The sequence below is a fragment of the Heteronotia binoei genome, chromosome 7, assembly GCF_032191835.1.
Source record: "Heteronotia binoei isolate CCM8104 ecotype False Entrance Well chromosome 7, APGP_CSIRO_Hbin_v1, whole genome shotgun sequence".
NCBI classification, from domain to species: domain Eukaryota; kingdom Metazoa; phylum Chordata; class Lepidosauria; order Squamata; family Gekkonidae; genus Heteronotia; species Heteronotia binoei.
In genome coordinates, this window is record NC_083229.1 from 25,522,863 (window position 1) to 25,549,599 (window position 26,737).

The window sequence follows — 26,737 nt, forward strand, 5'->3', positions numbered from 1 at the left end:
GAAGATGGCGCGGGTTGTTGTTGTCCGCCACGCGGCATGGCCGGTCGGAGTGAGGTTTCCATGAGGTGGCTCTTGAGTCTCGCGGCGCGGTTCTTGCGGGCCTGTTTACCAAATTGGCTGCAGTGCACGCAGGAGTCTGGACGGTGTGCCTCTCCAAGGCAGAACAGGCAAAGAGAGTGGCCGTCGGACGAGGGGATTTTGGATGAGCAGCTGGTACAGCGTTTAAAGATTATCTTGTCCCTTCCTTCCATCCGCCCGGGAGGGGGGGGGGAGGGAGGGGGAAAGTCCAGAAAGATAGTAAGAGGAGGCTTTTTTTTTTTTTTTTTTTTAATACGATACCAGGAGAAGTAGAAGATGAAGAATTGAAGCGAAGAGAAGGTAGTTGTTGGAGATTGCAATGAAGAAGTTGGAGATCAACGAGGAAGGTGCGATCCGGTCGGCGGTAAGGAAGAAACTGAGTGGCTAAGCACCTCCCCCTTGTCCAGGCATGCGCAGTAGCTGTCTCCTCCCAGGACAAGTGGGAGGCGCGCCAGATCTACGATCAAGATTGCTTTGAACTCTCCGAGGTCGGGGCCAATCCTGCGGATTACCCATATGTGTGAATGCACAGAGACCACGAAGAAGATCTGGACGGTTCAACTAGAGTACTAGTATACACACCATCCTCACCCCAGGAACTGTTGTGCTATTCCACATAGCATAAACCACAACAAATTTGCTCCTGGAAAAATTGAGAGGGTAACAATGCTGACAAGAACCACTGTTGGCAACAGATGTGACACTGGTTATGCCACAGTTGAGTTATATGAACTGTCCTGGTTTTCTTTCAAACTGAGGGCTGGACTCAGGGATAAAAGGAAACCATGAGAAAGAGGCAAGTGGTACCTCACCATCTTCTGCTTTGGGCCCCATAAAAGAGACAGTGCCAGTAAGAAGCTAAAATTACTTCCAACAGTGGCTTGACTGGACAAGATGTTCAGAGATCTATGAAAATATCTCCCATCCTGTAAGATTTTTAAAAGTAAATGGAGGCCATCAGCAGCCCTTGCTTGGATAGGAGCCAAGTACAGGGGAACAGCAATTTAATTCCCTTCCTTTGTGCCATTCTTTCCAGCTTCAGTCGAAGAAGGCATCAGTTGCTCCTCAAGCAAAACATACAGGCCCGATAATATGATTGCTTGTATGCTTCCTTCCATAATGCAAATAACAGCTTGTTGGGGGTGGGGGGTAGAGGGTGGAAATCTTCATGGGAGGAAAGGTTTAAGCCTCCCCCCTTCCCCCTCTGTACTATGGTGACAAACCAAATGGCCCTCTCGCTGGGGTTGCCAACCTCCAGGTGGCACTGGGAGATTTCCCACTATTACAGTTGATCTCCAGATGATCAAGACCAGTTCAGACAATGAACATTCTGGAAGGTGGGCTCTATGGCATTATACCCTGCTGAGGGCCCTCCACCCCTCAAACCTCCCACTGTCCGCAGGGTACATTTCCCAAATCTCCAGGTATTTCCCAATCCAGAGTTGGCAGCCTGACGCCCTTCCCCCCCCCCCGCTGCTATATAACAAAAGCAGCCAAAAAAATAGATATATATATAAACCATCGTATAAGAATACCGAAGCTCCAAAGAAACACTACCTGATGCCTCCTTTCAAAAGCCCAGAACAAACAAGCCCACGGATTTGCTCTTTGTTTCTTTTGATTTGTTCACACCAAAGTGTCACAGGATGTGGAATCTCTGCTGAACGCAGACTACTGAGATGGCGTGTGTGAGAAGCGAGATCCTTGTGGACTCTTTTGCTGGCCCTCGTTTAGACAGGTCCCAGCACACCCACACGCAGAGCACACAAACAAAGAGCACCAGGATCCTACTGCAAACTTTGGCACACGTCCTCTTCCCTGGCAGCCATCCCATCTTCTCCTTGAGAAGGAAGCAGAAGGCAGTGGGGAAATCTGTTCTCTTCTTAGGGCAGGCAGCAGGGGTTGGCATGGTTGGGTATCTGCCAAAGCCCGGAGCCTGGCAAAAGGCCCATCCTTGACTGCCGACATCAGACTGATCTCTCATTTTCCAAGACAAAGAGCGTCTGCAGTTGGCTGAGGAAGCAGAGCACATGAGATTTGGCTTATGCTGCCTTCCCAAGACACACCTTGGCAGGGCTTTTGTGTGTGGAAAAAGTCCAGCAGGAACTCATTTGCATAGGGCTGACAAGCCCCCGGTCTGGGCGGGGGTTCTCCTGCCCGGGAGGTTCCCAACCTGCCGGCCCACATTGGGCCAGCAGGGGGAACCTTCCCTGATGTCAGCGGTGCGATGATGTTACCCACAAGTAAAATCATCGCACCAGCAACATTGTGCGCCAGGCACTCTAGGCATTTTTGGGGAAACTCTACGGTTTTCCCAGATGCTCTAGCAATTTGGGAGGGGAAATTCTATGGTACAATAGATACCATAGAGTTTTTCGCTCCCAAAATGCTAAAGCGTCTGGGAAAACCAGAGTTTTTCTAGAAACGCCTAGAGCGACTGGTGCGCAACGTCGCCAAAGGCGGGGGGGTGGGACTTGGCAACCCTACATTTGCATATTAGATCACACCCCCTACGAACCCCAGAGAGCACTGAGGTCAGCTGGAAAAAACTTGCTGACCACCCCCGGACCAAGAGAGGTGAAGCTGCAATGCACCCGTAATCGGGCCTTCTCCTCTGTAGCCCCGAACCTATGGAACCAACTTCCAGAGGAAATGCGGGCCCTGCGGAACCTTGAACAATTCCGCAGGGCCTGCAAAACTTTCCTCTTTCGACTGGCTTTCGCTGATGAAGGAAGTGATTGCTGATGAAGGAAGTGACTGCTAAGGATTACCGCCATCATATAAAGAACAAACAGCACTAGCACTTTTATTACTAATTAATTAATCAATTTTAAACTTATTAGAATTTTAACGTTAAATGTAACTTTGTTGTTTTGTTGTTTTTGTATAATTGAATGATGTTGTCAGCCGCCCTGAGCCTGCTTCGGCGGGGAGGGCGGGATATAAAAAAAATTACCTACCTACCTACCTACCTACCCCTGATACCTAATCAGCAGGAACCGCGTTCCTGTGCATTCCTGCTCAAAAAAAGCCCTGCCCCTTGAAATTGTCCTAAACAATTGGCTCCTCTATAACACTGCAGTGACCCCTTTCCCGTTCCTCTTAGATTTGCTAGTGCCAATGCTACTTTACAGTTAAAAAGCAGGCTATAAATAAAATAAATATAATAAAGTAAAAGGAATAAAATATAATAAAATAAGCCAGCCTCCAGATGGGGCCTGGAGATCTCCCGCTTTTACAACTGATCTCTAGCTGGCAGAGATCAGCTCTCCTGGAGAAAATGGCTGCTTGGCAGGGTGGGCTCTGTGGCATTGGACCCTGCTGAGGCCCCTCCTCTCCCAAGCCCCACCCTCTTCTGGCTCCACCCCAAAAGTCTCCAGGTATTTCCCAACAGAGACCTGGCAAACAGATCTCTGTTACAGTAGTTCACTTCTCCAGATCTTCTTCAGGTTTTATATGAATAGTTAAGCCTATACATCCCTCTTTAGGGCCAATCTGACATGTAGACATTTAGGATCATGTAAGTAAAAAAAAATGTACTCAAGTCTGCAGCGATCTCAAAACTCCCAGAGAATGCATTGCTTCATCAGAAGGCATAAATTTTCTGCATAGACAGAATCTCCATTTTCCATTAATTTCTTTGATAAGTCGGCTGATAAAACAGACCATTCATTACAGTTTCAGATTTTACTGCAAATAGATAGCGACTGACTTATGCCACCACAAACCACAATACTGCCACAAGCTTTATTCCAACGTTTAATATTAGAAAGCATATACCGCCACCTTTCATTTTATACACAATCTTTTATTTCTCTCCTGCAGTTTTAATTATGCGATCTCGTTACACTAATCTTTTCCACTTAAGCCACCCTTAAGCTATTGAGAAATAAGTAGCCGGCTTTCCATAACCCTTTTTAATTTACATTTATGATGTTAATTTTACACATCTTGAAACTGGTATGCAAAAGAGCTTAACCACATTACAGCTTTTAATACTTGCTCCTATAGGGCAATTTCATCGCTTCAAGACTATTCCAAAGGAAGTGGTTTGAGGACTGCAGCCAAAAGAAGCATAACATTTTCGCTGAAGAAAAGTCCATAATTTAGGCACAATTGAATTTTGCAATTTTTTTTTTCCTCCAGTTCGCTGACTGAGAACAGTAAAGGTACAGCTGACCTACTCCCACCAATCAGCCAGACTTTAAGATCAGGTCTGTCAATTTTGCTGCAGTTTACTGAAGAGGTTGGCTACCTACAGGCGATAGCAATTTTGATGGTGACACTTCATGGTGACCACTGTATGCCTAGAATCTTTCCCCCCCAGGCTTTGGAGTTCTGTTTTTTCACTACTGACTTCACTCACATGTCCAGTTCCTCAGCTTTTATCACAGGTACTTTAAAACAGGGGTCCCCAACCCCTGGGCCAGGGACCAGAACTGGGCCGCAGCCTGTTTGCAACAGGCCATGCAGTCTCACTGCCCCCCCGCAGCACCTCCTCCTCCCCGCCCCCGTTTTTACTTGAGGGACCGTCTCTCCCCATATGAGCCCCAGAGAGCGCTGAGGTCAGCTGGGAAGAACCGGCTGAATATCCCTGGGCCAAGGGAGGCCAGATTGAAGACCACCCGGGATCGGGCCTTCTCCATTGCAGCTCCACTGCTATGGAATCAACTCCCGGAGGAGGTACGGGCCCTGCGATGCTTAGATCAATTCCGCAGGGCCTGTAAGACCTACCTCTTCAAAATAGCCTTCACCTAATACCGAGCCAAGAAAGTGCCGCTGGATATGTTTTTTTAACCACTGAATTTATTAAAGATCTAAGTTATAGCACCAAATTAATTTTAATACAATTTGTAAACTGATTTATGATGATTTTATATTTATAAGTGTAATTACTATGTATGATTTTATTGTATTATATTCGTATGTTGTGAGCCGCCCTGAGCCTGCCCTTGCGGGGAGGTCGGGATACAAATAAAAAGTATTATTATTATTATTATTACCATTTTAAGGCCGGGGAAGGGAAGGAGGCAAAGACAGCATTGCTCGTTGCTGATGCTGCGGTTTTCCCACCAATCAGCTGTTTGGCTAAGAGGGGGGTCGGCCCCTTCCCTGGCCTTAAAATGGTAAAAACTGGAAGGGGGGAGGCGGCGAGGCTGCATGGGGGAGGGGCGGCGAAGGAGAGATGAGGAAATGGGAGAGGAATACGTGGGGAGGAGGAGGTGAGGCTGTGCAGGGGGGGTCAAAGGAGGGAGGAGGAAACGGAGGAGGAAAATGGGGGGGAGGTGCCACAGGGGATGGGGAGGCCACATTGAGTGCTCCTATCCTGTCGGCCCTGGGGCCGCAGTCTGTGGCTGGGCCTGAGGCCAAAAAGGTTGGGGACCATTGCTTTAAAATATAGAATTGATTATAAAATTATCTGCTGCCAATTTGAACGGTTTTTATAATATTGTATATTTGTGTGTGTGCATCTGCACCTGAAAGTCAAGATCACCTCTTGTGACAAACCCCTAATGGACCATGGAGGAGAATATTCAGAAAGGCAGCTGAATAGAGCCTATTCCTGTCCTCCTGACTGGGTATTCCAAGGTTTCCCATCCAAGTACTAACCCCAGTCAACCCTTGCTTAGCTTCCGAGATCTGACAAGATAGGGCTTGCCTGGGCTATCCAGGTCAGGGCCCAATTTGAAATTTTGAGATTTTAAACTACTGAAGATTTTGGTTATTGCTACTGATTTAATTTTTTAAATTAATTAATTATCATGACTGGTTTAGTAATGATATCTTTCTTTGTGCACTGTCTCTAGAACCACAGGGTTATGAGGCAGTATATACTTTAAGCCAGGGGTGTCAACCATACAGTCTAGGGCAGTGGTGGGATTCAAATAAATTAACAACAGGTTCTATGTCCTAATGACTATTTTAACTATACCAAAAGATATACTGAAAGGTAGTTTAATAATTCACGCATTAAATACTGCAATAAGAACAGTAAAAGAGGTAAAGACAACTAAACTGTTGTTAATTTATTTGAATCCCACCACTGCATAAGACCACCCACTAAATTCATTTATAGGTGAGATATGAACCTGGAGCTTTGTGGTTTGTGGCTGAGCCACTAAACTATACCAGCACTGCAGGTTAGGGAGCGCTCTGAAGGATTGTGTAGAAGAGCTCTTTAAAAGCTGCACCCTGCCACAAAGATTCCAGTTGTATATCGTTACAGTTGGATCAGTGTTTTTCACTCAATGGATTGGAAGCCACATGTGGCTCTTTGGCATGCTTTTCTGAGTACTGTTCCCCAGCGCAGGACCTGGCCCATGTTTCAGGAAAGTAGACCAAAGACTTTGCCTAATGGGGCTTGTGGCTGATAGCTGGTTCTCACTTTGAAATAGCCACCAGTGGAACAGGTAAGCTGCAATCCTCCTTAAAGTACAGTCCTCCTGCCAGGGATGGAAATAAATATGGCTCTTTTGGTTGATGGCAATCGTAGATGTTGCTCTCCATGAACTACTGAATGAGTAGCCTGGTCTCGCTGCCCTATGGAGCCCGCCGTTTCCTCCAGCCTCACCTTCATCGGGGCGCAGAAAGCAAAGGCGACCCCTTCCTCCTCCTCCTGCTGCTCAGCGGTGAAGGGGGAGGCGGCGGTTAACAGCAGGCGCCCGACCAACAAACGGTTCTATAGAACTGATGGCACATTAGGTAACGGTTCCATAGAACTGGTGCGAACCTGCTGAATCCCACCACTGGTCTAGGGGCTGAATCAGGCCCCTGGAGTGCTCTTATCAGGTCCCCGAGCAACTGGCTGTCATTGCTTTCTTCTCCCTCTCTCTTGCATCCTTTTCCATCACAGCTTGCTTTGAAAGGCTTGCTCAATGGCACAGCAGAGCTGCAGAGCAAAACCTCTATTTTCTCCATTGGATGAGGTTTGGGAAAGAAGGGGGGAAGCAGAGCTTGCTTTGCCAGGCTCTCTCAATCACACAGTAGAGCTACTGAGCAAAGTCTCTCTTTCTTCTATTGGCTGATGCTCCCCTCCCCACAACCCCCTGGGGAAGGAAGGAAAGAGACAGAGCTCCTTTGTCCAGTTCCCTGGATCCCATGGGAGAAATACAAAGAAAGCATCTTTAAGAAGAAGAATTAAAAGTAAAAGAACCTCAAGGGGTGGTTCTCTCCCCGATGTTATTTAACATCTATATGCGACCTCTTGCCCAGATTGCCCGAGGGTACGGGCTAGGGTGTCATCAGTATGCTGATGACACCCAGCTCTATCTATTGATGGATGGCCAGCCGACCTGCGTCCCGGAAAATCTAGACCGGGCACTATATGCCGTGGCTGAATGGCTCAGACTGAGCGGGCTGAAGCTTAATCCTGCGAAGACAGAGGTCCTTTGCTTGGGTCGCCGTGGTCCGGAAGGGGGAATCCCCCTACCAGCCTTTGACGGTGCGCCGCTGATAGCGGCGGACAGGGTCAGGAGCTTGGGGGTGCTGTTGGAGCCTTCCCTAAAGATGGAGGCTCAGATAGCAGCCGCTGCCAAGTCCGCGTTTTTTCATCTTAGGCGGGCAAGGCAGCTGGCCCCCTTTTTGGAGCGCGACGACCTAGCAACAGTGATCCACGCTACGGTCACCTCGAGGTTAGACTACTGTAATGCCCTTTACATGGGGCTGCCCCTGTCCCGAACTCGGAAATTGCAGCTGGTGCAGAATGCCGCGGCCCGGCTGTTATTAGGTCTCCCAAAGCGGGAACACATTCAGCCGGGTCTTCGGACCCTGCACTGGCTTCCAGTAATATACCGAGTCCGGTACAAGGTGCTGGTTATCACCTTTAAAGCCCTATATGGCTTGGGACCTGTCTACCTGAAGGACCGTCTTTCCCCGCACGTTCCCCAGAGAGTACTGAGGTCGGGAACACAAAATCTCCTTACTATCCCTGGGCCGAAGGAAGCCCGGTTGAAGTCCACCAGAGAAAGGGCTTTCTCTGTTATGGCCCCTACATGGTGGAATCAGCTGCCGGAAGAGGTGAGGGCCCTGCGGGACCTTGTTCAGTTCCGCAGGGCCTGTAAGACGACCCTCTTCCGGCTAGCCTATACTTAGCTTGAGAATTTTACTGTAACTTGCTGGATTCCTTTTATATATAGCTGAAATATTTATGTGTATTAATAACTAGGGTTTTATCTGTTTTATCTGTTTATCTGTTTTAAATATGGATCCCTTTATATGTGTAATTTTGATGGATCTACTATTGGAAGCCGCCCTGAGCCACTTGTGGGAAGGGCGGGGTATAAATCTTAAATAAATAAATAAATAAATAAATAAAAATAAAATAAATAAAACCAACAAATGCTAACATTTTAAGCATGTTTTAAGTTTTTTAAAAATATATATTTGTGTTTGTCTGTGTTCTTTATAAAATTTACCTCTCTGCTACCTAATCTTAAATAGATGCACAAATGGCCCGACCCAGCATGACTCGGCCCAACCCGACATGGCCCGGCCCAACAAGGTCTCATTTATGTCAGATCCGGCCCTCATAACAAATGAGTTCGACACCCCTGCTTTAAGCTCTCTCTACCCTTATGCAGCTGCTATTTCCATTTAAAAATTGCTGGGAAGATTGGATCATGTATGTTCCAGCACCTCATCTGGTTGGATCCCTAGAGGCTACTGTACAAGCCAGACCAGCGAAGTTAAAACAACTAACTGCAATCCTACACGGCGTTACTCTATTCTAAACCAATTCTAATCCCATTGAAATCAGTAGGTTTAGACTGGAGTAACTCTGCAGAGGATTGCATGTAAATTGTAGTAGAACAAACTGAACCACATTCCAACTGAACAGTGGATTTCCCTAAAGTCAAATGTAAAGAAAAATTGGAGGCTTTTCTTTAGAGGAAACAGCCAAGGAATTTAATGGGGGAGTTAAGTGAACTCCAAGAGCAGGGCCAGCAGCAGGGAGAAGCGGCGGCAAATGGGAAGACAGCAGCGCTCAGGGTGGGGAAGGAGGAGGGCAGAAGCGGCAGCAAGGCAAGGGGGGAAGGCAGCAGCGCTCAGGGTGGGGAAGGAGGAGGGCAGAAGCGGCAGCAAGGCAAGGGGGGAAGGCAGCAGCGCTCGGGGTGGGGAAGGAGGAGGGCAGAAGCGGCAGCAAGGCAAGGGGGGAAGAAAGCAGCGCTCAGGGTGGGGAAGGAGGAGGGCAGAAGCGGCAGCAAGGCAAGGGGGGAAGACAGCAGCGCTCAGGGTGGGGAAGGAGGAGGGCAGAAGCGGCAGCAAGGCAAGGGGGGAAGACAGCAGCGCTCAGGGTGGGGAAGGAGGAGGGCAGAAGCGGCAGCAAGGCAAGGGGGGAAGACAGCAGCGCTCGGGGTGGGGAAGGAGGAGGGCAGAAGCGGCAGCAAGGCAAGGGGGGAAGGCAGCAGCGCTCGGTGTGGGGAAGGAGGAGGGCAGAAGCGGCAGCAAGGCAAGGGGGGAAGGCAGCAGCGCTCGGGGTGGGGAAGGAGGAGGGCAGAAGCGGCAGCAAGGCAAGGGGGGAAGACAGCAGTGCTCAGGGTAGGGAGGGAGGAGAAGGAGGCGGGGAGAAGTGGCACAGTGATTTGGGGAGGGAGGGGAAGAAATTTTTTTAAACAAAAGGTGGGGGCACCCAATTTGGCACCCCTCCAGGGCCAGCGCCCTAGACAAATGCCTAGTTTGCCTAGTGGAAGAGCCGGCCCTGTCCAAGAGGACTACTGAACTTTTTCAGAAGGGTTGCAAATATTCTGGATTTATCCTACAGTGAAATTTGAAGAGAATGCAGAGATTGCTTCTCAAGTTAAATGTCTGAGAAATTCTGAGGGAAGCTAACAGCAGCAAGAAAAGCTTCATGAAAACAAGCACTTTTTTCAGTGAGGATTTTGACGCATCTTTAAAAGTGCTGATACGACACCGTAATTATTACAGCTGTGGACTGCAGTAAACTCCATGAATTTTATTTTTATTTTATTCAAGAATTTTGCGCTACTGCATTCTGGTCACCGAAAACGGGTATTAAGGCTACCTTGCTGGGAAAGTGTCTTGGATTAACCAATGAAAATTCTATTGAGCTCTCCTGCTCATGCCTATTGGTTACACACACACACACACAAGCTGCTTTGTTCCAGGCAGGGCTTTTTTTGAGCAGGAACACACAGGAACAGTTCCGGCTGGCTTCATGTCAGGGGGTGTGGCCTAATATACAAATGAGTTCCTGCTGGGCTTTATTTACAAAAAAAGCCCTGTGTGAAACAATGGTGCCATCACAGGGGGTGCGGCCTAATATGCAGATGAGTTCCTGCTGGGCTTTTTCTACAAAAAAAGTCTTGGTTCCAGACATGTCTAAACATGGCCTCTACATGTTTACATGCAGTCTACAAAAGAATGTGGAAAATCACATATTTTAATTTAATTACCAATTTTGTCAAGGCCACATTACAAACTATGCTCGTCTGACTCTCTCCTCCATCTTTCTCCTCCTCGCCAATGTTAATCATTACAATTTGCAGAATCCACATATGGACTGAGTTAGCTTTATCTCTCTACTTAACAGTATGTTATGTTCCCTTTCTTGGCAAAATCTTACTCCTAGACCCGTTTTCTCTGCAACTCAATATACTCCTCTCTTGCATTTTCAGCACTCACCCCACCATGCCAGACTGGGACATGATGAAGGAGTTTAATGAATAAGGATTTTAAAAAACCATAGATTTAGCCAAGGTAAAGATTAATACTGGCAATACTCCAAAGGCAGTCTTATGTACAAGAGAGACGCTTACTGTAAATGTTTGCAGGGAAGAGGCTACCCACCATTTCTCCTTGGGAAGTAAGGAAAATCTCCATTCAAGAATAATACGAACAGCCAGGTGCCCAAGGGTGGGCTGGCCATTTCATTTACAGTGAAATTTCCTGGTGGGCCACTGCCTTAGAGGGTTGCTGGTTGCCAGAAGCAAGCATAACTGAGCTCTAGCAAGTCTGCCAAAGCCTCAGGTGCTATTTGACTCAGACCTTTCATCAGTCTGAGCTGTCTTTTCCCACACTGCTGCCAGTGTTCAGGAGGAAGCAACAGGTAAGCTAATACCCCCACAGTTCGCACTACTGAGTGATGCCCTGCAGTACTGGATTGTAGCACCTCAGTCTGGCTCGCTCCAGGGCCATTTTCACCTCCTAGTCCACTCCTGCTTAGGTGAGCCTCCGTTCAGCAGGGCCAGATTAACAATAAGGCCAAGCAGGCACTGGCCTATGCGCCCCCATGCCTTTATGGGCCCCAGGCTGGCTTCCCCCCTCTGCCAATTTCCTCCCTGCTTGCAGACCTTCTAGCCTGCACCTGAGCCACTCTTTGCCTGACTCGCCTGGTGCGGCTGCTGCTAGCGCTAGTCTTGTCACCAAGATTGCCTCTCTCTGCCTCTCCCCTGCAGCTTTGTCAAAGGGGCTTTTGAGAAAGTGCCTCAGGCTGCAACGGGGGCCACGGGCAGCAGGGCAGGCGTTCTGATTCTGAGATAATTTGCGAGGGGGGCCCTGAGATTTTTACTGCCCAGGGGCCTCTGCAGGGTTTAATCCAGCACTGCAATTCAGACACCTTTGAGAACACCCACGGTGATCCTCCTTCCATTCCTCTGACAAATAGGAGATCAGCAGGAAGTGGGGGGAATGGGATGCTCAAACAGGTCCCTTCTCTTCAACAGCTGTGAAGGGTCAGCAGAGTTTTGTAGCATTGTAGCTGGCTTTCGTAGCTGAAACAGCACATTGCTCTAAGGTTGCCAGGTCCTACCTGATAACTGGCGGGGGAATCCTTGCTCCCCTCTGGGATCTTCTGCCTTCAACACTTTGTGTGTGGGGTATGGTGACATCACCCAGAAGCGACGTCATCATGTCACCAACACTGGAGCGGTGACACTTTAGTGATCTGGCAAAACTCTATGTTTGTAGCTGATTTTACCGTAAAGTTTTGCCCCAAAACTAGAGCGTTGCCCTGCAGCATTGGTGATACAATGACATCACTTCTGGGTGATGTCATCACATTGCCTTTCAGACCAGTTCAGGTTGAGTTTTCCCCCTCCAGTTACCTGGCCAGTGATGGGGAAGCACCCTGAAAAACCATGGGTTCCTCTCCTCCTGGCGGGGGTCTGGCAACCCTACATTGCTCATTGCTGGTCCTCTCCCTGACAGGAACAAAAAATCCTGACTTAAAATATATGTTGACGAGGTGTCAACTGGCCAAGATTGAGAGAGAAGGATCATCTCCTTCCATGTGTCCCAACTAAGCCCCCAGTTGGCCATCCCACCTCTTTGGGTGGCCTGACTGGCATCAACCAAAGTCTGGGCGTTTCCCATCATGGCTCCAGCTCTGTGGAATGGGGTTCCCTGAAGAGTTGAGGTGGGGGGCTGCTTGGAGATCTTTAGGAGACATTGCCAGGCCTGACTTTGCCAGGGCTTTTGAGGGGATCTGAACAGCTGTAAATTTTTTATGGGGAAAGGGGAAATGATTTGGTTTTATTGTTGGTTTTAGTTGTGCATGTTTTAACTATCCTTGTAAGCTGCCTTGAACTAAGGAAAAGTAGGATATAAATTTTCTATTAAATTATTAAACAAAATCAGATCTGCACAAATTCTCAGTCACAGTAGGGGTGCCAGTCCCAGGTTTCAGCAGGGTTTCCCCCACTTTGGGGGGCTTTAATCTGCTGCTAGCCAGCTGGCCAGTGGGGGAAACACCAACCCCAAACAGGGACGTCATTGCATGATGTCCCCAATGTGATGACATCACTTCCAGCTGACATCATTGTGCCAGGACGTCGCACGGGGACACTCTAGTATTTGGACAAACTCTATGGTTTTGAGGGTGGAAAAAAACAGAGTTTCACCCAAATACCAGAGTATCCCTGCACAACATCCCTGACACCATAACATCACTTCAGGGATATTGAGTTACAACCCCACCTACCCTTGGAACGCCCCTCTAATCCCCATGCCGGATGGGCAAGGGGACCTGGCAACCCTAAAGTGCAGGCATAAGATTCTCAGAAACTCTGGGGGTAAAACCAGGAATATTAAGGCTAGGACCAAGAACTAAGCTACAAAATACAGATGATATGCTCATGGCCCTCTAAGGATTGACATCTTAGCAGTTTACTGCTTTCACTAGACTTAAAACTGGTTTCCGATATCTTTCCTCACAGGGCAAACAGCACCAAATAGTCCCACCATTTTAACAATTGTAGTGATAGATATTTTGGAAACAAAAACAAACACATAGTGTGAGTCTCATATCGGAAACCAGGCCTGTTACAAACAGTCTTCTTGTCCCACCCATCAGATAACTGCCTGGAAGACTTCCAAGACATATATAGCATAGCACGAAATCTCAGTGTGGGAGGTTTCCCAGGGCCACTTATGTTTCTTCTTGCCTTCTTTCTTTAATTATTTGTACTGAATTCCCTACCTCGAACTAATTTAATTACCAAGGTTCCCCTCCTTGCACACCAATGCCAATGGTATAGCTTGGGATGACTGCTTGGCTCAACTGCCTCACATCCCTAAAATGCCACTGTTTTGCTTCTGTGAAAGCATTTCCATCATGCACAAAAATAAGTTGCATATTTTAATACTTCTAATTATTGAGCAGCACTTAGAGACAGCCCATGGCATTTTGGTGGCTGAGGCAAAATCCTGTGCCATCCTTCTCCCTTGTGGTAAAAATATTGTAACAACCCAATTCACTGGCATTCTGGTGTCCTTTAGTGGCACCCTAAAATTTACTGCTTGAAGCAGTTCCCTTAACCCGGTGCCATTATCAAGTCCAGAATGAGATAAACAATCTTTTAGACAAAGACAGGTTTAGGATTCCGTGAATTCTCTTTTATGCTGGATTACCTGCACCGTAACGTGTATTGGCAGTACATACTTGGTTGGCTGGGAGACCAAGGCATCTTTATGTAGGCTGTAACAAGAGTATGCATTAAATGTTCCAGGCTCCATGGAAACCCCTTCCACAGTTGCAAACTCCTTTTCAACCAAACCAAACATCTCCATCATTTTAAATCCTAGAAACCACAAAAAAAAAGAAATACTATTAATCATTTTTTATCTGTTAATATGGCCAGGATATTAACAAATAATAATAGTGAAGACAACAATAACAACAATGCCCCTGATATCACAATTGTAGGGGGAAAATGAGAAATAGGGTTTGGATCATTGACATTGCAATCTCAGGAGACAGCAGAATAGAAAGAAAAGGAGAAGACCACCAAATACCAAGACCTAAGAATAGAGTTAGAGTATCTCTGAGAGAAGGTTACCATTGTGCCAGTTGTCAATGAAGACCTTGGAGCAGTGCCTAGAAGTCTCAAGAAACACCAAGGCATTCTGGGCACTGAGCAAATAACATTAGCTCAGCTCCAAATAGTGTTGGAACAACAAGAGTCCTACAAAGATATATCTGCAGTTTCCAAGATCAAATTGCAGAACATCATCTACTAGTCAAATATGTGACTGTGGCAAGATGATGAGGATGATGATGATGCTGTTGTTGTTTCCCTTTGGAAGTAATGTTATGCCAAACAATATAAGAATTAATATTACTGCAACAGTGCCTTGGGGATCTACCTGTCACAAATGCGCTGAGATTAAATGGGGCCATGAAAAAGGAAAATTGTGTTCTACACAATTTCTGTGTTTCAACTGTTTTAAAGGAAAGAGGTCAAGTGAGGAGGTACAAGTAAGTCAGATAGTGTATAAGAGTATAGAATTGTATGGTTAATCCAGCCTGGCTACACTGGGACCTTCTGCACTCCAAACCTTAAATTGAAGGACAGCTCTTAAATCTTACATAGTTGTTAGATTCTACACTTTTCCCCTTTAATTTTTTTTCTTTTCTTTCTTTTTGAAATCGAGAGAGAGCTCTGCAAGAGGACTTTGGTGTTCTGTAGTGGGACATGGAAAATACCACTACGGTGCAGGGGAGAAAGAATCTGACAGTTCCAGGTTCAGACTCTCACAATGCCTTGGAAGCTTCCAGGTGACTTTGGGTTAGTCATACACTCTCGGCCTACCCTACCTCACAGGGTTGCTGTAAGGATAAAATGGAGGAGAATGTTGTAAGCCACCTTGGGTCCCCCTTTGTCAGGGAAAGGAGTAGGATAAAAATCAATTCAAATAAATAAATAAAGGTGGGGTATAAACAAAGTAAATAAAAGTAAGTAAACATAAACAATATGATATGCTAAAATAGATTGGGTGGCCCCCTTTAACAATGGTGCACTCAACCTCTCATATTACATTAAGAAATATTAATGGCATCTCAGTAAACCGGATATGTAATCTTTTAATAAGAACTTACCAGCAAGACTGTTGCCATCTTTATAAACCAGTGGGCAAGCTGCAAGGAGAGAGGGAAGAAAGACTAAGTGTCTTATAGTTGAATGAGACCGAATATTTGCAACTACTCTATATTATCACCTATGGATGGAAACCAAAAATTAAAAGATACCACAACCTTGGTTAAGCTGCTCGATACAATGACACTGCAGTCTTAAGGTCAATGGGCTTAGAAGAGTATAACTTTGTTTAGGATTCCACTGTTAGAATCATAAACGCCTGTTCAAAATCCATCGCCAAGTAAGCAATGACATAATTTCTCAGCATAGCAATATTTACCACTGCTAAAGTAACCATTAGAATAATCTCTGGGTGATTAGTTTTATGGTTGTCACCTCCTCCATTTGACCTCCACCTGCTCTGAAGATTCCCCCTTATTTTGGTAAATACCAGAAACGTATGCTTACTTTCTGTGAACAAAGAATAGTTTGGATTTATTCAAATGTCCCACATTCCTTGTTTCCTCCACATTCCAACCATATATCCAATCAGATACGTTCCATGCTCAGATCTTAATTCCCAGGCAAAACTCAAATTGGGACCATTGCTCATGGGAAGAGGAGAGTAAGCCTTCCCTTCCGTGCTGTTTTCCAGACCTGAAATGCCCCTGAGAAGTCATTATTTTCCCTATTGGACAAACTCACAAGTTCTGAAGTTTCTCCAAGAAAGGTAAACACTGGCTCCCCAAGGCCATTTCAGATCAAGAAATTGCATGGAAGGTAAAGTTTAAGCCCACTCACCATACACTTGACTCAAATCAGGCTTTCATACACCAGGGAATTAAATTCAAGCACAGAACTCCCAGACCATATCTGTCAACCAGATATGTGGGGAACACAAGGACTTTGTAGCATGGGAACTAGTTCTTAGCAACAGAATTCAGAAAGATGTCTCTTGAAAACAGCCACCTCTTGAAAACAGCCACTCCTGTAGTCATTGATCGATTCCCCACTAGCCTTACGCCGCTCTCACTCTCCTCTTCTATGCAGGGCTTCTGTTGGATTTCACACTATCTGCCCGAGGGCTGCATCTAGCTCTGCCTCTTTCACGCAGCAAACAAGATCCTCTAAAAACTGGTTTCTGCTTGCCGCACGAAAAAGGTGAAGCGAGTTGCAGCCCCGGGGCAGATAGTGTGAAATCCAACGGAAGCCCTGCAGAGAAGAGGAGCGTGAGAACGGCATAAGGCTTGTGGGGAATTGGTCATTCTCTATGGCAGAGAGAAAGTTTCAATTAAGTTTGCTACAACTGTTTGAAGCAAATGATCACAAGGGAAATGTGCCTCAGTGCAGCTTTCAGAAAGGAAGCAGGGGACCAGAGTGCTTGACCTCAGTCTGTTCTTCCTCTGCCTAAACTCACTAGTCTCACTCAGACATAATGAACCATTGTTTATCCCTATAAGACAACACATTGTAGAAAGGACTAGTCTGAAATACAATAGAAAACATTTTCTCCTACATGACTATGATCATATATCACAGCCACACGGAATATAGACAAGATAGGCCCTGTGAAATACCTGAAGCTTGCAATCCAAGATATATATTAGGGAGTAAACCCATTAAACACAGTGGGACACATATAGGAATGGCCTATTAGTTATTGTCATACTGAGAATATAAAAGAAAGTAGTGGTGGTGGAAAGTGCCGTCAAGTCACAGTGGACTTATGATGACTCTGTAGGGTTTCCAAGGCAAGAGACGTTCAGAGGTGGGTTTGCCATCGCCTGCCTCCATATCACAACCCTGGTATTCCTTGGAGGTCCCCCATCCAAATACTAGGCAGGGCCAATCCTGCTTAGCTTATGAAATCCGACAAGATCAGGCTAGGCTGGGCATAAAAGAAAGTATGGAAAGAAGCTAACGACAGCAAAAAAAAAACACTAACTTGCTGATGCAGTTTCACACACAAAAGTGATCAGTTCATCTTCAATCTTCTTGAAGGCGTCGAAATCATCCACAAAGAAGACGTGCCTGTCACTAGGTTTGCTGCCGATGTTTACCAGTTCTGAATAGTCAGCATCTGCCACTCCAATGGCAAATATACTGAACCCTATGGCAAAAGAAAAGGATGGGGGGAAACTCCTGTAATAGGTTAATTGGCAAACACACACAAATTGGCAAAAGGTGCATCCATGTGAGTTAATCTAGCTAATCTTGCGGCTACATCTAGCATGGGAAAAGAAATATTTTTCGATACATGGGAGAAGTCCCAGTTGTGGCTAAATCTAGCACAGGAAAAGAAATCATTTTCAATGCATGGGAGAAGTCCCGGTTTCACCTGTCACTCACACACACCAGCACCCTGATTAACATCAGCAAAGATTCAGGTGGGTAGCTGCGTTGGTCTGAAGCAAGAGAAGAAGTCTGAGTCTAGTGGCACCTTTAAGACCAACAAAGTTTAATTCTGGGTATAAGCTTTCATGTGCATGTATCTGAAGAAGCGTGCGTGCACACAAAATCTTATGCGAAAAATTCAACTCCGTTGGCCTTAAAGGTGCCACTGGACTCAAATTTTGTTCTGTAACATCGGCATAGTCTTTCAACACTTTCTGAAAATGACTTATTTTGGAATGCTCCTCTTTTTGCCAGCCAAGTTTATTTCAGGAACGCAGGCTACATACTGCATCCAACAGACAAAGACACACACACATTAATTTTCCTTATTTCTCTTAAATAACTCATGACCTAATTCTAACACTTGCTGGGCCAGCATTCTAGTGGAGTGTCTTAATCAAAGTGCCAGCATAGTGTTACAGACTTGGGACAGGAGCCAGCAAAGCAACACTGGTTTGCAACTCATAAATCACATCTTGGAATATTGGGGGATGGGGTGGGGATGTTTTAAAAGCATTTTAGGAGTTCAGGGTGTTAGGACCCAATTCAGAGGACCCAATTCAGAAATCGTATCTACTACTACTACATTCCACCCCCCCTGCTCTTCCATATGACTTTGGTCCTCATAACAAACTGGTGAGGTAGCTTAGGCTGACAATATATTACTATCTGAGTTTTACCCAATCAGTTTCATAGTAGGGATTTGAATCTGGGTCTCCCAGCTTTGATTACTACGCAAGTCCTGGCAAACTGATCGCTACACTAGTCACTTCCCACTGGTCCTGGTAAACTGAGAAACTGGAACAGACCCTCCTTCCCTACTCCTCCACTTGCATCTGCTGGAATGGTCTTGGGTCAGCCATAGCTTTCACAGAGTTGTCCTTGAAAGGGCAGCTGCTGTGAGAGCTCTCTCAGCCCCACCCACCTCACAAGGAGTTTGTTGTGGGGGAGGAATGTAAAGGAGATTGTGAGTCACTCTGAGATTTAGAGTGGAGGGTGGGATATAAATCCAGTACCTTCTTCTTCTTCTGTGTTAGATTTTACTGACTTGTGTTGTTGGAATTGTATGTTATTAATTTACTGTTGTATTTTAACTGTTTTATTATGTCTGTAATCCTACCTGAGCCCGTATGGGAAAGGGTGGAATATAAATCCGCCACATAAATAAATAAAATAAATACTTCTTCCTGAAACAAGTCAAGAAGCAGCCCCTAGCGGTGCTGCCCTGTAGAGACCTCCACAGATGATGAGGGGAAAGAGTTTGGGCTTTCTCTGTTACCTGCTTCTAAGGATACACTGTCTTTGCTGATATCGTTGGACTGAGATGACTCCTTACAAAAAACTCCCTCAGTTCCTGCCACGCCACTTTGCCAGTTCCACAGGTGGCAGGTGGTACAGAATCACCAGAGCATACATCTCAGAAGCAACCATAGATCTGTCTTGCCCAACAAAGGAGGACCAAGAACACCACTACAGCTGTATCTCAGCCACAGGTAAGAGAGTCAGTTTGGTGTAGTGGTGAAGTGTGCAGACTCTTATCTGGGAGAACTGGGGTTGATTCCCCACTCCTCCACTTGCACCTGCTGGAATGGCCTTGGGTCAGTCACAGCTCTCATGAGAGTTGTCTTTGAAAGGGCAGCTTCTGGGAGAGCCCTCTCAGCCCCACCCACCTCACGGGGTGTCTGTTGTGGGGGAAGAAGATAAAGGAGATCGTAAGCCACTCTGAGACTCTGATTCAGAGAAAAGGGCAGGGTATAAATCTACAGTCTTCTTCCTCTTCTGGCCGATGATGGGGCACACCACTCACAGCTGATTAAAAACCAAACTAGATACTACCATGATCCAATTCAGATCATATCAAATCCCTGCCCAATGCAGGAAAGAAAAGGATGGTTTAAAGTACAGGTTTAGTTAGATGGGATGATGGAGCTGTACTCTCCTCCTTTCTGAGCTTTTTCTTGCAAAGCTCCTTATTTAAAAAACTGCCTTTACCTAGTACAAATTTCTTTCAGTCACAGAATCCTGCTCAAATGGCTTAAGACTGCTTGAGGACGGGGCAAGTGCAGAGAAACAACTCAGGTCTCCCTCCTACCTACTCTTGCTACATTCTAATACTCCCCAACCTGCTTTTCAGGAATTTAGCAGCAACCCAATCTTGACACACGGGTCTGCTTGCTGTCACATTTGATTTGGAAGTCAGTTTTCACTCCAGCTCCTGCAGCACCTCTATGTAACACCATAGCTACTCAAGTCACATTATGTGGTCATGGATTCCTGTTTTCTAATCACTACACCTATGCAGAGTTAGAAGTGTGGGCTCTTGTTATGAGGCTTCGTTCTCAAAACAGGAGACAAAGGGTATGTGCTGAAGCAAAATACACCTCTATCCTAAGGGCTTGTCTCCTTAGACTGATCCTGTACTTTCACACACAAAATCCATCACTTAATGTAACCTTGATTTCAAGGGTCTATTCCAGCTCTCAGAAAAAAATCAAACCAATTCTGGTAGAAAGACTTGGGATTCATCTTCTTATTACACCACAAGCAATATTAAAAAGGCAAAAGTCTCTACAGTTTTCCTCAAGAATTCTTCTAGGAGACCACTATTTATGTATTTAAAACATTTATATTCCATCTTAGTTCTAAGCCGATAAGGTGGCTAATAAAGTTACACCAAGTTATAAACACATGATACAATTTTGTCCATCAAGAAGACAAAAATAACACTCACGATAAAAACACAGCCCAATCTACCAAAGCAGACAGAACTGCTGCCTGGCCCTCAGTGGTACCGCAGTGCCACCACTGCATATGGCCAGAAGGTGAGCTGTACAAGGTGTCAACATGGTCCTGTCTGACCCCAAAAGCTGCTTACTCTGGCCTGAAGTGTAGGCTAAGCTGCTCAAAGACCGAGTCTCCTTTTGATTCCTTCTGAGTCATCCACAGACAACCAGGGCCTTTTCAACTCTGAATACCAGTGTCAGGAGGAACCACTGAGGAAGGCCTCAGTATCTGTGTCCTGTTATTGGACCACCAGAAAAGGTTGCCAGCTTCAGGTTGGGAAATATCTGGAGATCTTGGGGGTGGAGCATGGAGTCTGGGGAGGGACTTCAATTGTATATGATGCCATAGAATCCATTTCGGTCACCTGTAGATCAGTTTCAATCCCAGGTAATCACCAGCAACCACCTGGAGGTAGGCAGGGTAACTGGTAGGCAGTCTGGATGAACCGACTCAGCACCACCACTGAAAAATCCATGTGCCTCACCCTGAAGGCTGGGGAACTTGGGGAAAAGCCTCATTAGAAGATCCCAATGAATGGCCAACTCTTCTTCTTTGTGAGCAGAGGAAGTCCAAAAGAGAAATGCAAGCAATAAGCACCTTCTTTAAAAAAATACCTCATTTAAAAAATAATGATTACAAGAAAGCCTCTTACAGAAAATAGAACTTTTCCATTTGCATCTCCACATTACATTCATTGAACAGCTTAGGAGCTACATGCAAAAGGGAACACAAATCAGCGCTAAACATTTCCTGAATGAATGGCACAATACCATCTAGTAAACCAATACAGAGAAGGGGGGGGGGGAACTCAGTCCAAAAAAACAACAAAGCTGGTACCCAAAGGTTGGGATGAGAAAATTATGAGAAATAAATTAAACAAAATATATGTATTTATTACAAAGTGCACTGAAACTACTTTAAAAACATAGGCACATTCTGCCCTAAGCTCAAATATTTGAACTTAGAAGTCCTGAATCTATATAACACGATACAATTCAATATCTTTAGGTTAAGAGCCTTGAACCAATAAAATAGGACCAACAATTCAATATCTCTAGGTTAATAACTTTGAACCACATCAAAACAGGACCAAACATGTTTCGGCCTCCAAGGCCTTCTTCAGTGGTTAAATTATTGTGTACATGTACACTTTGACGTGTTACTGCTGTATTACTCTGACATGTTACTGCCAAGACAGGTTGATTATAAGGCATTCCAAATGTTCTGCCTAGCAACAGACTTATGTTGTATTTTTGTCTTAAAAGTTTTCTCAAACTTTTAAGCACACGCACCCAGGGAATGCAGATTCAAGAACTCCTGACCAGGGCTTTCAAAACCCTCGAAGTGTGCATATATGTATCAACCTTTAACTGACAGTTTTGGTACCCAACATTACCATCTAGTTGCATCTCTCTGGAGACTTTGTTCACATCATCCTGTGATCGCCCATCTGTGATCACCACCAAAACCTTTGGAATTCCCTTTCTGGTCCCTGATTCGGTGGTGAATAAGGCCTGCTGTGCATGCTTAATAGCCTTGCCTGTAGCAAAAAATGAAAAGAACAAGAAAAACAGTGCAATGTTGGTGTTATATTGTGGCAAGTTGTGAATTTGGCAATGTTCCCTTATTGAACTGTTTAATTATTTTCCCCTGTGCTGTCCTTTAGTTTCACTTTCCTCTGCTGGTTGTTGGCTGTTAGTTTTTGTTCAAGGAAAGGCCGTGCTTTTGTTCCAATAAAACTTTCAATCCTTCTGGCAGGGTGTGCAGTGTGCAAAGGAAGCAAAGTAATGTAATGTATAAACAATGCATACTCCACAGTGGACAGTGTATGTCAAAAGCTTTTGTAGTCAATAGAGTAGGCCTGCAATGCCCAGTCATTGTCAGGAGACTCCAGACAGTAGGGTTGTCAAGTCCCTACCAGCTGCCAGCAGGGGATTTACCATAGAGTTTCCCCCCCAAAATTGCTAGCGTATCCCTGCACGAAACCATAAAGTTTTCTGTGATTTCCTAGAGAGTCCCTGTGCAACATGCCTGGCATGATACATCACTTCTGGGTGCGCTGTGTGGCGGCAGGACTCTTCGGGGAGGGCGGGGATCCCCCTGGCAGTGTCCTCCCTGCCGGTGGGTTGGGGCCCACCAAACCAGGGTACCCCCTGCCCCCAGCAGGAACTTGGCAGCCCTACCGACAGGTTGACTAGAACATATATGAACATATGAAGCTGCCTTCTACTGAATCAGACCCTCGGTCCATCAAGGTCAGTATTGTCTACTCAGACTGGCAGTGGCTCTCCAGGGTTTCAAGCTGAGGTTTTTCACTCCTACTTGCCTGGACCCTTTTTAGTTGGACATGCCAGGGACTGAACCTGGGACCTTCTGCTTACCAAGCAGATGCTCTACCACTGAGCCACCATCCCATTCCAACACAGTGTGGCAAGGCTATTGAGGGTGAGGGGATGGTGTCAGGGAGGGTGGAACCCACACATTTAAAAGACGAAAATGAGCCAATGGGAAGGGCAGAGTAGACAACTGCAGGTGCCCAGGAGGTTGCATGTGGCTGGAGGAACAGAGAAACAACTGGGAACAGCAAAGCAGCCCTCATTGCAGGTTGGGGGACTGGAGGCAGCAGCTGCAGGAAAAGCCTCCGGAAGGACAAGAGGAGAAGGCACAGAAAAGGGCAACTAAAATGATGAAGGGGATGGAATGCCTTCCCTATGAAGAAAGTTTAAAGAGGTTAGGGCTCTTAAGCTTGGAGAACTGAGAAGCGACATGATAGAAATTCACAAGCTAAAGAGCCCTAACCTCTTCAAACTTTCTTCAAAGGGAAGGCATGGGACAGAGAAGGTAGAGAAATAAATACTTTTCTCCCTTTCTCACAATTCAAGAATTTGTGAGCATGCAATGAAATGAATGAGAAGGTAAAAGGAAGTACCCAAAAGGTAATTAACACATGGAATTCACTGCCGCAGGAAGCGGTTGTGGCTATAAGCATAGACAGCTTCAAGAGGGGATTGGATAAACATATGGAGCAGAGGTCCATCGGTGGCAATTTGCAAGGTATAGATGGAACACTCTGTCTGGAGCAGTGATGCTCTGTATTCTTGGTGCTTGAGGGGCAACAGCGGGAGGGCTTCTGGAGTTCTGGCCCTGCTGGTACCTGGCTTTTGGCCACTGTGTGACAGTGTGACAGTGTGTTGGACTGGATGGGCCTGATCCAACATGTCTTCTCCTATGTTCTTACGCTGCACTAGCTGGTAAGGGTGACTGAGCTCACCAAGAGAAGGCAAGCAAGAACAGGCAATGGCTCTGGGAACTGAGGTCTGAGAGGCAGCATGGGTGATAAAGCCCTGGGAGGGGAACACAGCACTGTGGGAAGGCCAAGGAGTGGAGCGGGGGGTGGAGCCCAGGTTGAAATGGCCAGCTCCCTGTCTGAGGCCACAGCACGTCTATCACAGTTTCTTTCATCTCTTTATCATTTCACGGGGCCAGACACTGAGCAGCCCCTGAACTCACAAGCACAAGTGCCCTGGCCCTTGATGAGGCCAACCTATGCACTAAGTACAGAGAAAAAAACATTGGATGTGAACCTCCTTGCAGTGATTCCTGTTCCCTAATTGTCTGCAATTAGGACATGTGTTTGGGGGGGAGGGTGTTGGTGAATCAATCAATCAATCAATCTTTATTTGTATCCCGCCCTCCCCGCTGAAGCAGGCTCAGGGTGGCTAACAACATAATCAATACATTAGTTTTACAAGGTATTTGAACATAACTAATTAACACATTAATTAAAATTCTACTAAAACTCTAAAATCATTAAAATTAATATACTGGTGCTATTGTATAGGTTTCACTAGCAGTTTCCCTTAGTTGGTGAAGGCCAATCGAAACAGGGTGGTCTTACAGGCCCTGCGGAACTGTTCAAATTCCCACAGGGCCCGCAGATCCTCCGGAAGCTGGTTCCATAGGCGTGGAGCCATAACAGAGAAAGCCCAATCATGGGTACTCTGAAGCTTTACATCTCTCGGCCCAGGGATAGTTAGCAAGTTCTTCCCAGCTGACCTCAGTGCTCTCTGTGGTTTGTATGGGGAAAGACGGTCCCTAAGGTAGGCAGGTCCTCAGCCATATAGGGCTTTAAAGGTAATAACCAGCACTTTGTAACGAATCCGGTATATAACTGGCAGCCAGTGCAGTTCACGCAGCCCCGGCTGTATGTGCTCCCAATTGAGCAATGGCTTGTGCAGAAATTGAGCAATGGCTTGTGCAGAAAATTTAAAAACAGCAATGTCAAGTCACACCTGGGATCTTAACCCACCAGTTTTGGTGTTTCCTCCTTTATAGGCTATCTGTTGGATGGCCTCCAGGAGAGTCTCCTTACTTCTGTAGGCATTCAGCTTAAATTCCGTCCGGGGATCATCACTGAACTGAGCAATTGCTACCTGCAGGGGGAAATTGTATTAATCGACTGTGAATGCCTGCCGCACCAGAGGGACATTACTTGGACAGAGGCTCACATGAACACCACATCCATTTAGTAGATTTACAGTGCCTCTCTAAACAGTACCACTTTTTAAATACAGTTTATTAAAGAAGCGCATACCCTCTGCTTGACTCTAATTAACCCTTCCTGGCAACTAACACCCCCTACCTATGTGTAACATTTGAGGAAATCTGTTTTGGTGGACCCGAAGTAGTAGGCATCTGTCTATACTAAGTCTCTCAGTTCTCACTTATACCTAGAATTGAACTTCGTTGGTCTTGGACTCAAACTTAGTTCTCACATTTGTTGGTCACTGGACTCAAACTTAGTTCTCACATCTGTTTGTTAACTCTTGAATTTGTATGCTAATATACTGCTGTTCACAGATCTTAAAGGTAAAAGTAGTCCCCTGTGCAAGCATCAGTCATTTCTGACTCTGGGGTGACATCGCATCATGGTGTTTTCACGGTAGACTTTTTACAGGGTGGTTTGCCATTGCCTTCCCCAGTCATCTACACATTTCCCACCCCCAGAAAGCTGGGTACTCATTTTACCAACCTCAGAAGGATGGAAGGCTTAGTCAACCTTGAGCCAGTTACCTGAACCCAGCTTCCACCAGGACTGAACTCAGGTCATGAGCAGAGAGCTTGGACTGCAGCTTTACCACTCTGCGCCACGGGGCTGCTTACCAACAGATCTTACCAACTGCTTTAATCGAATCTCAGCTATAATTGCCCAGTTACTTATGCATCTTGACTCTAGCTAGCCCTTCCTGGCAACTAACCCCCAACCCTCTCTCTACCTTATGTGTAAGGTTTAAGGAAGTCTTTGTCAATGTATCCGAAGAAGTATTGCATGTATAACACATGCATACAAAAGCTTATTTCTAGAATTAAACTTTGTTGGTCTTCAAGATGCCACTAGACTCAAGCATTCCACTGCTTCAGACCAACACAGCGGCCCATCTGAATCTTTGGTTAAGCCTGCAACTCTCAACAGACTTTTTTGGAAGTAGATTCCACAGAAATCAGCCAAACAGTACCACTTTTTCATACCACATTCTGTTAAGGATGCCAACCTCCAGGTGGAACCTGACGGTCCCCAGGGATTACAATTAATCTCTAGACTAAAGAGAAAATGGATGCTCAGGAGGGTGGACTCTGTGGTATTGTACCCCACTGAAGCCCCTGTCCTCCCCAGGCTCCACCCCCAAATCTCTAGGAGCTTCCCAACCTGGAACTGGTACCCCTATTCCTCCGCCGGTCTCCCACCAGTGGCCAGGGGGGACCTGACAACCACCTGGTGGCATAGTGGTAGGATTGCAGTGGGATTCTTCTATATAGGATATATTACATCCTGAGAATACAAATTCCGAAGAAAAATTCCACCCCCAATTAGAAAACATTGGCCATGTGTTACATTTGGAGCCATGTAATCCCTCACATGTTAGAGTCAAATGGTACTTGCATGTATTCATATGCACTTCATGTTTCATGCTCACCCTCCCTCTCAGTTACCTGTGTTCCATCAGGGCCAATTTTGTCAAGAGCACCCACAGTGCTATACAGAAAGGCAATTATTTTGTTGAAATTGTCATCTCCGATACTCCATGAACCGTCCACCAAAAACACAAGGTCAGCCTTCGCAGCTTTGCAAACTAGGGAGAAACAAAATATTTTAGGAGAGAGGCTGTAGC

At 46.0% G+C, this 26,737-nt stretch overlaps 1 protein-coding gene across 4 annotated transcripts in view; it reads right to left on the reverse strand.

Moving 5' to 3' along the window:
• Positions 1-26,737, reverse strand: part of COL14A1 (collagen type XIV alpha 1 chain) — a 193,319-nt gene that overhangs the window by 58,041 nt on the left and 108,541 nt on the right. For all 4 annotated transcript variants that reach the window (XM_060243265.1, XM_060243263.1, XM_060243262.1 and 1 more), the window contains 6 exons: positions 26,559-26,698; positions 24,877-25,000; positions 21,964-22,107; positions 17,335-17,499; positions 15,413-15,451; positions 13,976-14,114 (listed from right to left, as the gene is read on the reverse strand). In XM_060243265.1, the coding sequence (XP_060099248.1) occupies positions 13,976-14,114; positions 15,413-15,451; positions 17,335-17,499; positions 21,964-22,107; positions 24,877-25,000; positions 26,559-26,698 (751 nt within the window). The remainder of the gene's footprint in view (positions 1-13,975; positions 14,115-15,412; positions 15,452-17,334; positions 17,500-21,963; positions 22,108-24,876; positions 25,001-26,558; positions 26,699-26,737) is intronic.